The sequence below is a fragment of the Galeopterus variegatus genome, unplaced genomic scaffold, assembly GCF_000696425.1.
Source record: "Galeopterus variegatus unplaced genomic scaffold, G_variegatus-3.0.2 Scaffold2488, whole genome shotgun sequence".
NCBI classification, from domain to species: Eukaryota; Metazoa; Chordata; class Mammalia; order Dermoptera; family Cynocephalidae; genus Galeopterus; species Galeopterus variegatus.
In genome coordinates this window covers 11,231-25,835 of record NW_007728599.1, presented here as the reverse complement: position 1 = coordinate 25,835, position 14,605 = coordinate 11,231, and the positions used below count along the sequence as shown (strand labels likewise).

The window sequence follows — 14,605 nt, the reverse complement described above, 5'->3', positions numbered from 1 at the left end:
TTTTTGGGTTTTTTGTGCCCCGCCCCGCCGGCGGGATTTAGGTCTGTATTTGCGATCCGACCCCTGGGCGGGAGCGCCGTCGCACTCCCAAGTGGCGCACTGGAGCAGTGCAGCAGCGGGCCTACCCAAGATGATCATATCTTTTTTTTTTTTTTCCTTTTTGTCTTTTTTCGTGACCGGCAACGGATCGCAACCCTCAGTGTCGCGACCGTACCGGACCGGACCGGCAACGGGATCGCAACCCTCGGTGTTGCGCCTGCACCTCGCTCAGCCAGTGAGCGGCCGGTCTGTATGTGGGATCCGAACCCTCGGCGGGAGCGCCGTCGCACTCCCAAGTGGCGCACTGTAGCAGTGCACCACCGGGCCTACCCAAGATGATCATATCTTTAAGTTGTGAATGTTGTACATACTGGGTGTTAAGTGCTGTAGTGTAGATATTGATCTTTGGGGCCCAGAACTGATTATAATTTTGGCAAAGGTACGACATTATTTCCCAATTTGGTGTTAAATAGATCTTTTTTCTGAACATTGCATTTTACACTTTTATTAAAAAGATTACGTTGTTGAAAGTCAGAGAATACCTTCAGTTTAAATCAGTAAGGATTTAGGCCCTTTTACTTTGCCACTGTTCTATGGTAGCTGCTCTAAGGAGATTCTTTTCAAGGTCAAATAGATTCATTTACCTTGAGTTTGAAAAAAGGTATTAACACTCTGTACTGGCCAGCTGCTAAAAAAAATAAAAAGGAATGAACAGTTAGGTTTGTTTCTGTAATTGGGTTCTGTAAACCTACTTTCAGATATAACCCTACATTTGTATTTATAAAGATATCTTTTATAATTGGGGGTAATGAGAAGACTGGAGCAGATGGCTAAATTATTGGGGGAATCTTAGGTCATTTCATACTTTTCAGAGGCCTAACATGCTTGTGTTTTTGCTGTAATTCTAGTCAGAAGTTTTTAAATGTTTTCATAGTATAAGAACTCACATGTCAGAAGCCCACTTGATAAACACTTCCTCAGAGTCAGCTCACGCATTACCTTCCTGTAAAACCTTCCCTGTGTCCTCTATGAATACTTAAGCGTTTCCTTCACTATATGCCCACTGCATCTTGGATATATCCCTGCCATGGCACTAGTGATAGTATATTGTAATTGGGACCGGCAACGGGATCGCAAGCCTCGGTGTTGCTCCCGCGCCTTGCTCAGCCAGTGAGCGGGAACCGGTCTACACGTGGGATCCGAACCCTCGGACGGGAGCGCCGCCGCGCTTCCCAAACGGCGCACTATCCAGTGCGCCACCGGGCCGGCCCAATACTTAAGCGTTTCCTTCACTATATGCCCACTGCATCTTGGATATATCCCTGCCATGGCACTAGTGATAGTATATTGTAATTTACTGAATTGTCTTCTCCACTTGATTTGAACACTCAAGGGCAAGGGCCAGATTTTTTTCATTTATATCCCACCACTTGCTTTGACTTTTGTTATATCTTTTTTTCTGTGTTTTTTTTTTTTTTTTCCGTGCTTGCAGTTTGTAAAAATGGAATTTCAAGCAGTAGTGATGGCAGTTGGTGGGGGATCTCGTATGACAGACCTGACTTCCAGCATTCCCAAACCTCTGCTTCCAGTTGGGAACAAACCTTTGATTTGGTACCCATTGAACCTGCTTGAGCGTGTTGGATTTGAAGGTAAGCTATGACAATGAGATGCACTCATAAAACTTTTAAGGTGTTTGATCCCAGTGATTTGTCAGCATTATGAGGGTGAGAGAGGATGAATGAGAGAAGTCTAGGACTCAAAGTTGGTTAGGTACTGGCCTCTTTAAATTAGGAATGTAGGCATATTCCATTGCTGTGCGGAAAAAGGTTGAGATGATAACACTGATAACACTAAGTGTTGTTATAGAGCTGGTTTCCACACTGAACCCTGTAAGAATATCAGAAGAGCAATTTGGGAATCTAAGCACCTCAAAGTACTTGCTGAGAGTCTATTATCTGACAGGTAACATAATAAACATGGGGCTACAGAAATGAAAAGACAGCTCAGGTCCTGACTTCCAGAACCTTAAATCTAGTAGAAAGAGTTCTCTCTACTTTTTGCTTAGGTGACTAGATAGATGATGATGCCATTAACTAGGAAAAGGAATAAGAGACAAGGAGTAGGTTTGAACAAAGATAGTGAGTTCAGCTTCGTCCACATTGAGTTTGAGGTATCCTGTAATTAGATAGAACAAATCAGTATGTCAGAACCTGGGGCTCAGTTTTGTGATCCATTGTTCTTTCCACTATGAGAGTTGCCTTCCTGAGACAGACCCTTAAACATTTCTGTGCAGTAGTCTGTATGACATTGGTGTTAAGAGAGAGATTTTAGAAGAGATTTTCTTTTTAGAGCTCAATCTCACAGATGAAGGAGATTGTGACACACCTTAAAAATATACTTTGAAATATCCTACTTTCCTTTAGTAACTGTTTATGGAATTGTCATCTGTAACTTTTTTTAAAGATGACCGGTAAGGGGATCTTAACCCTTGACTTGGTGTTGTCAGCACCACGCTCACCCAGTGAGCCAACCGGCCATCCCTATGTGGGATCCGAACCCGCGGCCTTGGTGTTATCAGCACCACACTCTTCCGAGTGAGCCACGGGCCGGCCCATCTGTAACATTTTTTGCATTTTACTTTTGCTATATCTTTAGTTCACACGCGGGAGTGGCCTTTTGTGGTATATTTAATACCCAGTATATGGAAAATTCCTTCTCACTGAGGCTCACTCAGAATTTGAAGAGTGCCTCTTAAATGCAGGATTCTGGAGTTTAATAGCTAAGCTTATGCTCATTCTTTTCATATTGTTCATGATTTTATAGAGAGAAATTAACATAGCCCTGCTTAGTTTTTGTCTGCCTCTACATAGAATAATCTTGTAGACTGATTGTCTCATATTTGCAGTTACTTCCTTCACTCTATCTGCTCTACCTAAAATGTCCTCTTCAGTTTATGGGAATGTCACCTTCTCTTTGAAATCCCAAACAGCATTAATTACCCTGTCCTCTATGCTTTCATCATGCTTTGTTTTTCTGTCTTAGCACTTCTCAAAGACTGTTTTATACTGTAGTTAGTGGCATGGGAGACTTTGCGATCTGCCTAAGAGCAGGTACTGTGCCTACTTTATCTTTATAACATCAGCATTTTACATATAGTATGTACTAAAGAAATTTTTGTTGGACTTGAATTCATCATAGCCTACCTCAAAGACCACTTCTGTGAAGTCTTCCTTACCTAATCATTTCCATGTCTTATTTCTCCATGTTAAGTTTTTTGAGAATAGGAACCATGTTTGAGTTCATTTCTGAATTCTCAGTACTTATTTGTCCTTAATATATTAAGTATATTTGTTGGATGAATAAGTGAGTTAATGACTAAGAGGAAGCGGTGTAGGGAGAGCAAGAAAGAAGAGAGAAGGAAGGTTAAATGATTTGAAAGAGAGAGGAAGAAAGAAGGGAAGGGAAGAAAATAGAGAAGAATGATTACAGTGAAAAGGAAGGATAATTGTGACCTAGGGCACTATCATGAAACAAGTGGAAATTATTGGAGAGATGCTAAAATTAGATCTTCAGACATCAGCAACATATGTTATATTGTAGTAGATTACATTATCTCACCAAAGATCTATGACAAAACCCCAAAGTTTTTGTTTTTGGTTGGTAGCTACATGGATAAGGTGAAGACATCTGTTATGTGATAATTGCCTCTTGTTAGTGTTCATTGTGATCCTCCATGAAACACAAATGGATACCTGGTAGGAACTGGTGATAGTTCTTTCTTTGTATTGAGTTGAGATTTAAAATGCGATCCGATTTGTATGTTTTGATTAACATTCTTCTGAATTCTTTACATCCAGAAGGGGCCTGTAACATATTAGTTAAAGTGTGGGCATTAATCATCCAGACCTGAGTTTTATTTTGGTTCCACTGTTTTGTTTTGTTTTTTGTCTTTTGTCTTTTTCCGTGTCCGGCAACGGATCGCAACCCTCAGTGTTGCCCCCGTACCGGACCGGGGACCGACAACGGGATTGCAACCCTTGGTGTTGCTCCCGCGCCTCGCTCAGCCAGTGAGCGGGAACCGGTCTGTATGTGGGATCCGAACCCTCGGGCGGGAGCGCCGCTGCGCTTCCCAAGCAGCGCACTTATCCAGTGCGCCACCGGGCCGGCCCATGGTTCCACTGTTTACTAGATCTGTCATCCTGAGCAAAGTCACTCAATGTCTTTTTTTTCCTAAAAAGATGACCGGTAAGAGGGTCTTAACCCTTGACTTGGTGTTGTCAGCACCATGCTCTACCAAGTAGGCTAACCGGCCATCCCTATATAGGGATCTGAACCCGTGGCCTTGGTGTTATCAGCACCGCACTCTCCCAAGTGAGCCATGGGCCGGCCCTAACTCAATGTCTTTTAGTCCAAGGTCCCTCATTTGTAAAAAAATTATTTAGAGAATTAATTGAGAGAATGCATGTAAAACACATTGAAAAGTCTCAATAATATTAGCAATTATCACACCTAGAAATGATCAAATCTATTTGAAATAGTGAAACCATTACCTAAATGAATGAGTTTTTGCATTTTTCCTTTTTTTCCTTTCATGCTATAGAAGTCATTGTGGTTACCACCAGGGATGTTCAAAAGGCTCTATGTGCAGAATTCAAGATGAAAATGAAGCCAGATATTGTGTGTATTCCTGATGAGGCTGACATGGGAACTGCAGATTCTCTGCGCTACATACATCCAAAACTTAAGGTGAAAAGATATTTTTTTACTTTTATTGTTTATTGAAGATAAAAAATATCTTTTTTTTTTTTGTCTTTTTTCGTGTCCGGCAATGGACTGCAACCCTCAGTGTCGTGCCCATACCGGACCAGGACCGGCAACGGATCGCAACCCTCGGCGCTGCGCCCGCCCCTCGCTCAGCCAGCAAGCGGGAACCGGTCTGTATGTGGGATCCGAAGCCTCGGCGGGAGCGCTGCCGCGCTTCCCAAGCGGCGCACTGTAGCAGTGCGCCATCGGGCCGGCCCCTAAAAAATATCTTATATTTCCCCAGTGCATTATAGTTTACAAAACTTTTGAAAAAATGTGTATTCTTACATCACATACTTTGTTGCCCATGTGCTCTTTAACTGCTTTTTGGTTTGGTTACTAGTAAAGATTTAGACATTCAGTTTCCACACTCAGTGGTTTCCATTATTTTTGAGGAATAATACATCTTGATAAAAAAGATATACTTTGAATATACTTCAAAAGATTCCATTATGAAGTTCATGAACAAGCAAAATTAATATATTGTTATAAAAACCACAGCAGCAATTGATTCTGCAGGTGGAGGATTGATTGGAATGAAGCACAAAGGAACTTTCAGAAATTCCACAGACCTCCCCCGACATGTGATAATATTTTGCAGTTTTAGTCTCCTTTGATTAAACTAACAAGACCATCTACATATGAGAACACAATATCCTATCCCCAGTGGCTTGTGACCCATAGGCTGAGAAAGATCCACCATAGATTGTTCTAAAATTGATGTCCTTTGTAAAAAAATTCTTTGTGATGTTGCTATATTGTTTGAATTGGGGTACAAACTTTCTCCTGCTATTTCTGGTGACTGCAAACAGATTTTTTTTTTTTTTTGGCAGCTGGCCAGTATAAACAGATGTATTAATATTTTCAATGCTACCTTTTCACTGAGGAACAAAAAAAATTATTTTTTCTGGCAGCTTACCAGAACTGGCATTTGAACCCTTGACCTTGGTGTTATTAGCACCATGCTCTAACCAAGTGAGCTAACTGGCCAGCCCCAAAAGAACAAAAAATTATGTAAATATGTATATGGCTTCCCCCCAGAACCCCTTTTATTGGGGAATACCTTACACACAGTAAAATGCACAGATATTAAGTGTACAGTGTGATGAGTTTTAACAAATATGTATATCCAGGTTACCATTACCCAAATCTAGAACAATTCCATAATCCTAAAAGTTCCTCTGTGCTTCCTTCTAGTCATCTCCCACCTGCAGAGTCGACTGCTGTTCTGTTTCTATCACTATATATTAATTTTGCTTGTTCATGAACTTAATCGTGATATTATGAAATGTGGTTTGGTCTTCATCCCAGTCTCCTGTTATACAACCCCTAAAATACTTGATATCTCCAAAGTGATGTCTTTTTGAATGCTAATGAGATGACTGATGGGTGGCCGCCCTTGGGTAGCTTCAAGATGGGGGCTTGTCACTGAAAAGACCAAGACAGGATTAGAGGGTTGAGACTTTCAGCTCCACCCCACAACCTCTGGAGAAGGGAGAGAGGCTGAAGGTTAAGTTGTTCACCAATGGCCAGCAATATAATCGATCATGCTTATGTAATGAAGCCTCCATAAAACCCTAGAAGGACAGGGTTTGGGGAGCTTCCAGATAGCTGAACACGAGGAGGTTCCTGGACCTGCCTGGGGAGGGCATGGAAGCTCTGTGCTACTTACCTCATACCTCGCCCTATGCATCTCTTCGTCTGTATCCTTTATGATATCCTTTATAATAAATGGGTAAATGTAAGTTAGTGTTTCCCTGAGTTTTGCGAACTGCTGTAGCAAATTAATCAAGCCCAAAGAGGAGATTGAAACCCCAACATGAAGCCAGGTGGTTAGAATTTTGGTGGCCCAGACTTGAGACTGTTGTCTAAAGTAGGGGCAGTCTAGGGGACTGAGCCTTTAACCTGTGGGATCCAAGGCTATTTCCCAGTAGATGGTGTTGGAATTGAATTGGAAGACACCCAGCTAGTATCTGCTATAGAATTGATTGCTTGCTTGATGTGTGGAGAAAAACCCACACACACTTGGTCACAGGAGTTTTCTGTGTTGATGCTGCTGACAAGGAGTATAGGAAACACACTTTGGCTTGTTTATTCCTATATTTTCATTCATATGAATGGAATCATACAATTTTGTTCTGGCTTCTTTTTGTCAACATAATATTTTTCAGATTCATTCATATTATTTAAGATATAACTAATTTGTTCCTTTTTATTTATTTTATTTAATTAATTATTATTATTATTTTTTTATTGTTGGCTGGTACGGGATATGAACTTGTGGCCTTGGTGTTATAAGGCTGTCCTCTAACCAAATTTTGTTCCTTTTTATTGCTGAGTAGTGTCCCGTTGAATGAATATACCACTTTATCCGTTCTCCTGTTGGCAGTCATTTGTGTTGTTTCTAATTTTGGCTAGTAATATGAATAAAGCTGTTATGAACATTGCTCTACAAGTCTTCTCGTGAAAATATTCTAGGTTATAGGGTTTATTTCATTAAAAACTAACAGTTTTCCAAAGTGATTGTACCATTTTATACTTCCATTGACAATATATAAGGATTGTATTTGTTTCACATCTTCCTCAACACTTGGTGTTTCAGTCTTTTTAATTTTAACCATTCTAGTGGGTATGTATGTAGCAGTACCTCATCGTGGTTTAAGTTTGCATTTCCCTGATGGTAATGATGCTGACTACCTTTTCATGTGCTTATTGGCCATTTGTATATCTTCATGAAGTATATATTCAAAACATTTGCTTATTTCTTTTTCCTTTTTTCTATGAAGATGACTGGTAAGGGGATCTTAACTCTTGACTTGGTATTGTTAGCACCACGCTCTCCCAAGTGAGCTAACCGGCCATCCCTATATAGGGATCCGAACCTGTGGCCTTGGTGTTATCAGCACCACACTCTACCAAGTAAGCCACAGGCCGGCCCTACATTTGCCTATTTTTAAACTGGGTTGTTTGCCTTTTTATTATTGATTATAGGAATTCTTTATATATTCTAGATGCAAGTCTTTTGTTGTGAATATATTCTACCAGTCTGTGGCTTGTCTTTTCACTTTCTTAAAGATGTCTTTGGATGACAAGGAAGTTTAAAATGTTGATTAAATCCAAATTACTATTTTTTTCTCTTATGGTTATTGCTTTTTGTGTCCTAAGAAATCTCTGCCTACCTGAAGCTTGTGAAGAAATTCTTTTAAGTTTAGCTTTTACGTTTAGGTCTATGACCCATCCTGATTTAATTTTTATGTGGTGTGAGATAGGGATAAAGGTTTACTTTTTTTCTGTATGGATCTATATATATATTTTTGGCAGCTGGCTGGTATGGGGATCTGAACCCTTGACCTGGGTGTTACCAACACCACACTCTAACCAAGTGAGCTAACCACCCAGCCCTATTCCAGCACCATTTATTAAAAAGACTTTCCTTTTCCCGTTGAATTGCATTGGCACCTTAGTTGAAAATCAATTGACCATATATGTGTGGTCTATTTCTGTACTCTCTGTTTTGTTCCGTTGGTCTGTTTGTCTTTACTTCAATACTGCACTGTCCCTTAGCTCAGTGCCTTATAACACCAAGGTCAAGGTTTCTTTTTAATCTTCCCTTTTTTTTTTTTTCCTTTTTGTCTTTTTTCGTGTCCGGCAACGGATCGCAACCCTCAGTGTCGCGCCCGTACCAGACCGGGACCGACAACGGGATCACAACCCTCAGTGCTGCGCCCACACTCGCTCAGCCAGTGAGCGGGAACCGGTCTGTATGTGGGATCCGAACCCTCGGCGGGAGCGCCGCCGCACTCCCAAGCAGCGCACTGTAGCAGTGCGCCACCGGCCGGCCCTTAATCTTCCTTTTTAATCTTTTTGCTCCTTTTTTTTTTTTTTTTTGATTTTATCGCCCTGGCCAGGTCTTCCAGTATAATGTGTGTAGGCATTTCCATTCACTTTTTGGCTTCCCTCTTTGCTTTTCTGTACTTCCACCCATGTGGTCTTTAGTGCTTCTGGTTAGGGTAGGAGTTTCCAATGTCATAATGTTGGATTACTTTTTGGACTGCAACTGCTTATTTGTTTAGGGGAGATGTGGGGGATTTCACTAGGGTGATGAGAAGAGAATTCTTTCACAGGGACAGATACCAGATTTACCAAGGAGCTTAGGATTTTTTTTTTTTTTTTTTATGACCGGTAAGGGGATCTTAACCCTTGACTTGGTGTTGTCAGCACCATGCTCAGCCAGTGAGCGAACCGGCCATCCCTATATGGGATCCGAACCCGGGGCCTTGGTGCTATCAGCACTGCACTCTCCCGAGTGAGCCACGGGCCGGCCCCGAGGATTTTTATTTTTATTTTTATTTTCAATTTTTAAAAATTGTGGTAAAATACACATAACATAAAATTTACCATGCCAACTATTTTTATTTTTTAAGTTTTTTGGCAGCTGGCAGGTAAGGGTAAAGAAATCCACACTCTTGACCTTGGTGTTATCAACACTGTACTCTAACCAAGTGAGCCAAATGGCCAGCCCTCAACTATTTTTAAGTGTACAGCCTTAAAGTATTTATAAGTGGTGCTAAATACACTTATAATGTTGTGCAACTATCATCATCATTCATCTCTATAACTGGCATCTTGTCAAACTGAAGCTCTATAAGTCATTAAACAATAACTTTCCCCTCTCCCTTGCCCTTGGCAACCACCATTCTACTTTCTGTTTCTATGATTTTGACTACTGTAAATGCCTCATAGAAATGGAGTCATACAGTATTTGTTTTATTGTGACTAGTTTATTTTACTTAGCACAACATCCTCAAGGTTCATCCATGTTGTAGCATATTGCAGAATTTCCAATATTCCGTTATATAGAGATACCTCATTTTGCTTATCCATTTATCTGTTCATGGACACTTGGGTTGCTTTCACATTTTAGGTATTGTGAATAATGGGTATAAAAATATCTCTTCAAGATCCTGCTTTCAATCCTTTTGGGTATATACCCAGAGCTGGAATTGCTGGATTATATGGTAATTCTATGTTTAATTTTTTGAGCAACTGCCATACTGTGTTCCATAGCAGCTGCACCATTTTACACTCCCACCAACAGTGCACTAGGCTTCTAATTTCTCCCCACCCTCACCGACACTTGTTATTTTCTGGTTTTTTGGTAGTAGCCATCTTAATGGGTGTGAGGTAGTATCTCATAGTAGTTTTGATTTGCAAAGAGCTTAGAAATTTTAGTGGTCTTCCCAGGGGCTGTTTTAGTTACTGTCTAAAAGTTTAGGATCGAGGTGTAAACTCTCTTTGCTCCCTGATCTCTAGATTTTAGAAATGTTATTTTTACCCTAGCCTGGAAGTAGAGATCCTGGGAGTCCCATGCAAATGAGTTCTGCTAACTCTTAGAGGCTTGAAAAGTAATAATTGCAACTATTAATAGGAGAGGACATGAAGAGAATAAAGTAACTGACAAAGGGACATTTTACTCCCCAAGTTACTGCCTCTTATTATGACTTTAATCATACTCTTTCACCTTTCTCCTAAGATTAGAATGCTCACTAAGTCCTTCTGCACAGTTTCATTTCTTTTCCACCCTTATTCCTTTGTTTCCACATCATTTACACAGCATCCCTTACGTATAATCCTATTGCTGCACTTTCTTCCAAGTTGTAACTTTGGCCAGCAAGTCTTTGCTATCTTTACTTTTTATTTCCTATTACAATTGCCCCTGAAATCCTGGCTTCATATCAGTTTGCTTTCTAATCTGGAGTAGAAGGCAACAAAGCTAACCTGTGGAGGAATGTAAGAATAGGGTAAAACCTGAGCTGAGCCAAAGATCAGAACTGTCTGGTTGGGATCAACATAAACTAGTAGGGGGGACGAGCCCGTGGCGCACTCGGGAGAGTGCGGTGCTAGGAGCACAGCAGCGCTCCCGCCGCAGGTTCGGATCCTATATAGGGATGACCGGTGCGCTCACAGCGCTCACTGTCTGAGCGCGGTGTGGCCGGTCTCAAAAAGGACAAAAAAAAAAAAAAAAACTAGTAGGAAAGGCAGTAGAAATGCACATAAACAGTTGAAGAAAGACACAGCCTGAGAAGAGTTTGTCATTTTTTTCGCTAAGGGATGTCAGGTATCTCTCTAAAGGAGAAAGTTGTATCCAGAGACTGTGCCATGGTTTAACAGGATGGCCCTTTGAGCCAATTTATTTCTCTTCCCATATGCCCATAAAAGAGCTTCCTAAACATTTGGAGGCTCTTTTGGTCTGTTTCCAATAAGATTTTAGGTCAGAAGGAGTCACCCTGAACCTACTCTGGTTTGGCAACTGCCCAATGGGGGAAAAAAAAAGGTTTTAGGTAAGATATGAAAAAAAAGAAAGATTTTAGGTAAGATATGAACATTCCCTTTGAAAGTTTTGGGCTTATTAGCTTTTGGTTCTTTTATCTTTACCAACTTCCTCCAGATTGACTTCCCCAAATATTATTGTGAGGTTGTCCTCTTTAGCTTCTTATTTTCTCAGAGAAAGACAAGAGTAGTATATTGATTTTGTTTTTTTGTTTAAAATATATTTTAGTTTATAATCTTTTTAATTTGCCTTGCATTTGCTAAATGTATGGCAGTACTACTTGCATGTGGAAACCTCCATCATATGTCCTTGTAGGAAATTGAAGCTGGATACCATATAAGCTAAGTTATGTTTTTTCAACTAAGGACACATATTTCATTTGGTTTTGGTTTTCTAGCACAATTTCCTACTTCATTTTGCTCTATCCAACCCCACAATTTTACTGATTTATTGGTTCTCACTTTTTATTTCAGCTTCCCAAACCTCTTTCCCTGACTTATCAAGAGAGATTATTGGTTCATTCATTCTCCCAGGCCCTGGGTGAGTGAGCTCCATTATTATGAATAGTGTTGATAACATAAACATTCTTAGATTTCATATTTTCTCCATAATAATGTTTTGTATTTGTTGACAAATCATTCCTTCTTGTCTATGTCTGAACTCATTCATTTAGCAAAAATTTATTCAGTCAACTAATAATAATAATAATAATAATGATAATTCCTATTTGTTAAACATCAATTGTGCGCCAGACATAGTTACTGTTGTAACTTTTTATTATGGAAATTATTAAACATGTAAAAAAGTAAACAGAACATTGCCCATGTATCTGTCACTCAGCTTTAACAGTTAACAACTTATGACAAATCCTATTTCATCTGTATCCCTACCCAACTTGCTTCTTCCCATGTTCTTTTGAAGCAAATTCCAGACATGATATATATATATATATTAATTTTAAAAAGATGACTGGTAAGGAGATCTTAACCCTTGACTTGGTGTTGTCAGCACCAAGCTCTCCCAAGCAAGCTAACCGGCCATCCCTATATAGGGATCCGAACCCGTGGCCTTGGTGTTATCAGCACCACACTCTCCCAAGTGAGCCATGGGCCGGTCCCAGACATGATATTATTTTATCTGTAAATATTTCAGAATATATTGCTAAGATGAGGGCTCTTTAGGCTTTTTTTGGTTTGTTTGCTTGTTTTGTGGCTGGCCAGTATGGGGATCGTGAACCCTTGACCTTGGTGTTACAAGGCTGTGCTCTAACCAGCTGAGCTAACCAGCCAGTCTCAGAGGGCTCTTTAATAAGAAAAGAAAAAAACAAACAAAAAGTAACATTCTCACATCTAAAAAAACTTAAAAAAAAAAAAAAAACTAATAACAATTCTTTGGTATCATCAAATATCCAATCTGTGTTTGAGTTTCCAGTTGCCTTGTAAATATAATTTAAACATGTTTTTTAGTGTGTTTATTTAACTCAGGAAATGAATAAGGACTACACATTACAATAAGTGGAAGTGTTATTTAAGTCTCTTAATATATAGGTTTTCCCTCCATCTCTTTTCTTTCTCTTCTAATTTATTTTTGTTGAAGAAACTGAGTCTTTTGTCTTATACAGTTTCCTACAGTCTACATTTTTTTGAATTCAGCTTGGAATTTTTTTGGCAACACTGCTTCATAAATGGTGGCGTGATCTTGCATCTGGAGGTACACAATTATCTGGTTGTTTTTCATTTTATGTTGTTAGCAGCTGTTGATGATTATTGCCACAAGTCCCTATTTCCTGTTTCTCCAGTTATTTGACTGTCTGATGCTTATTTATACTAGATTCCTTAAGAAAGGCTCATGATATCAGTGCTCAAAAGGCTACCTGCAGCCTTTATGTTTCAAAGCCAATTTACTTGGACATAAAATCCTTGACTCACATTTTTTTCCTTGAATGTCTTAAATGTATTCTTTCCTTATCTTCTGGTATAAAGTGTTACTGTCATAACACTTATTGTATGGTTTCCCAAAGGAGTTTTTTACACTTTTCTTTTTTGTGATCGGTAAGAGGATCGCAACCCTGGGCTTGGTGTCGCCTGCATCGCGCTCAGCCAGTGAGCGCACCGGCCATCCCTATGTAGGATCCGAACTTGCGGCGGGAGCACCACTCTCTCCCGAATAAGCCACAGGGTCAGCCCCCAAAGGAGTTTTTATTTTTCTTTAAACTCTTGTGGTTTTACTACATAATATATCCCATTAATTGTTCTGAATCATATTTTTTAGATATGTAGTATATCCTTTTTGTGTGAACTTTCAGTCTTTTTCATTATTTCAGAAATTTTCTAGAATAACAGTTTTAGATATTCTATTTCATTGGTTAGGGTTAGTTTAGTCTTTGGGATTCATACTTGTGCATATGCTGGATTTTTGTTGCAGTCTCTTCTTTCCTCAAAACTTTGCCTCAAAACCTTTTATCAAGCATTTATCTTACTGATACATGAGGTGATATAGTGGGGTAGTTGCTTAAATTTGCATGTTAAAATAAAAAATAGTGCCTATAAAAACAAAACAAAACCTTTTTATCTGTTTATTTATTTTTTCGTTTCAGGATTTTCTTCCTCTTTACATTCTATTTCCCTTAAGGCATTGTCAGCTGTGTTTCATTCACTCTTGTGTTTCCTAGTTTAACTTTTATTTTTGAAGTGATTCTTTTTCTTTTATTTCTAATTCATCTCACTTCTTTTTTTTTTTTTAAAAAAGAATACCGGTAAGGGGATCTTAACCCTTGACTTGGTGTTGTCAGCACCACGCTCACCCAGTGAGCAAACCGGCCATCCCTATATGGGATCCGAACCCGTGGCCTTGGTGTTATCAGCACCGCACTCTCCTGAGTGAGCCACAGGCCAGCCCATTCATCTCACTTTTTTAAAAAAAAGTTTATTTGGGCCGGCCCGGTGACGCACTGCTACAGTGCGCCGCTTGGGAGTGCGGCGACGCTCCCACCGAGGGTTCGGATCCCACATACAGACCGGCCGCTCACTGGCTGAGCGAGGTGCGGGCGCAACACCGAGGGTTGTGATCCCGTTGCCGGTCCCAGTCTGGTACGGGCGCAACACTGAGGGTTGCAATCCGTTGCCGGTCACGACAAAAAAAGGAAAAAAAAAAAAAGTTTATTTATTAATATATATTTTTTTACTTTCTGTGATGTTGTGGAGCAGTTTGGGGGGAAGGGGGAGGGAAAGGGGGAAAATTTATCTCACTTCTACTGTTCTAATTAGGATTTATGTTATGCTTCTACATTTTCTATTATTTTCTTATTTGAGGTTATTTTGAAATATTTGGCTATAGGTTTAATCTGTTTTGTGGGCATTGCTTTCTTGCATGTGCTTTCATTGTCTGTAGGGATGTTATTCTAACCTTTATTATTATTGTTATCTTTTTAGG

The 14,605-nt window shown here is 39.8% G+C and overlaps 1 protein-coding gene across 1 annotated transcript in view; it reads left to right on the top strand.

Annotated features, from left to right (window-relative positions):
- Window positions 1-4,785, top strand: part of EIF2B3 (eukaryotic translation initiation factor 2B, subunit 3 gamma, 58kDa) — a gene marked incomplete at its 3' end in the record, with an annotated part of 7,710 nt that extends 2,925 nt beyond the window's left edge. Inside the window, exons 2-3 of the mRNA XM_008581922.1 lie at window positions 1,532-1,688; window positions 4,640-4,785. Of these exons, the coding sequence (XP_008580144.1) occupies window positions 1,532-1,688; window positions 4,640-4,785 (303 nt within the window). The remainder of the gene's footprint in view (window positions 1-1,531; window positions 1,689-4,639) is intronic.
- Between the last annotated feature and the right edge of the window lie 9,820 nt (window positions 4,786-14,605).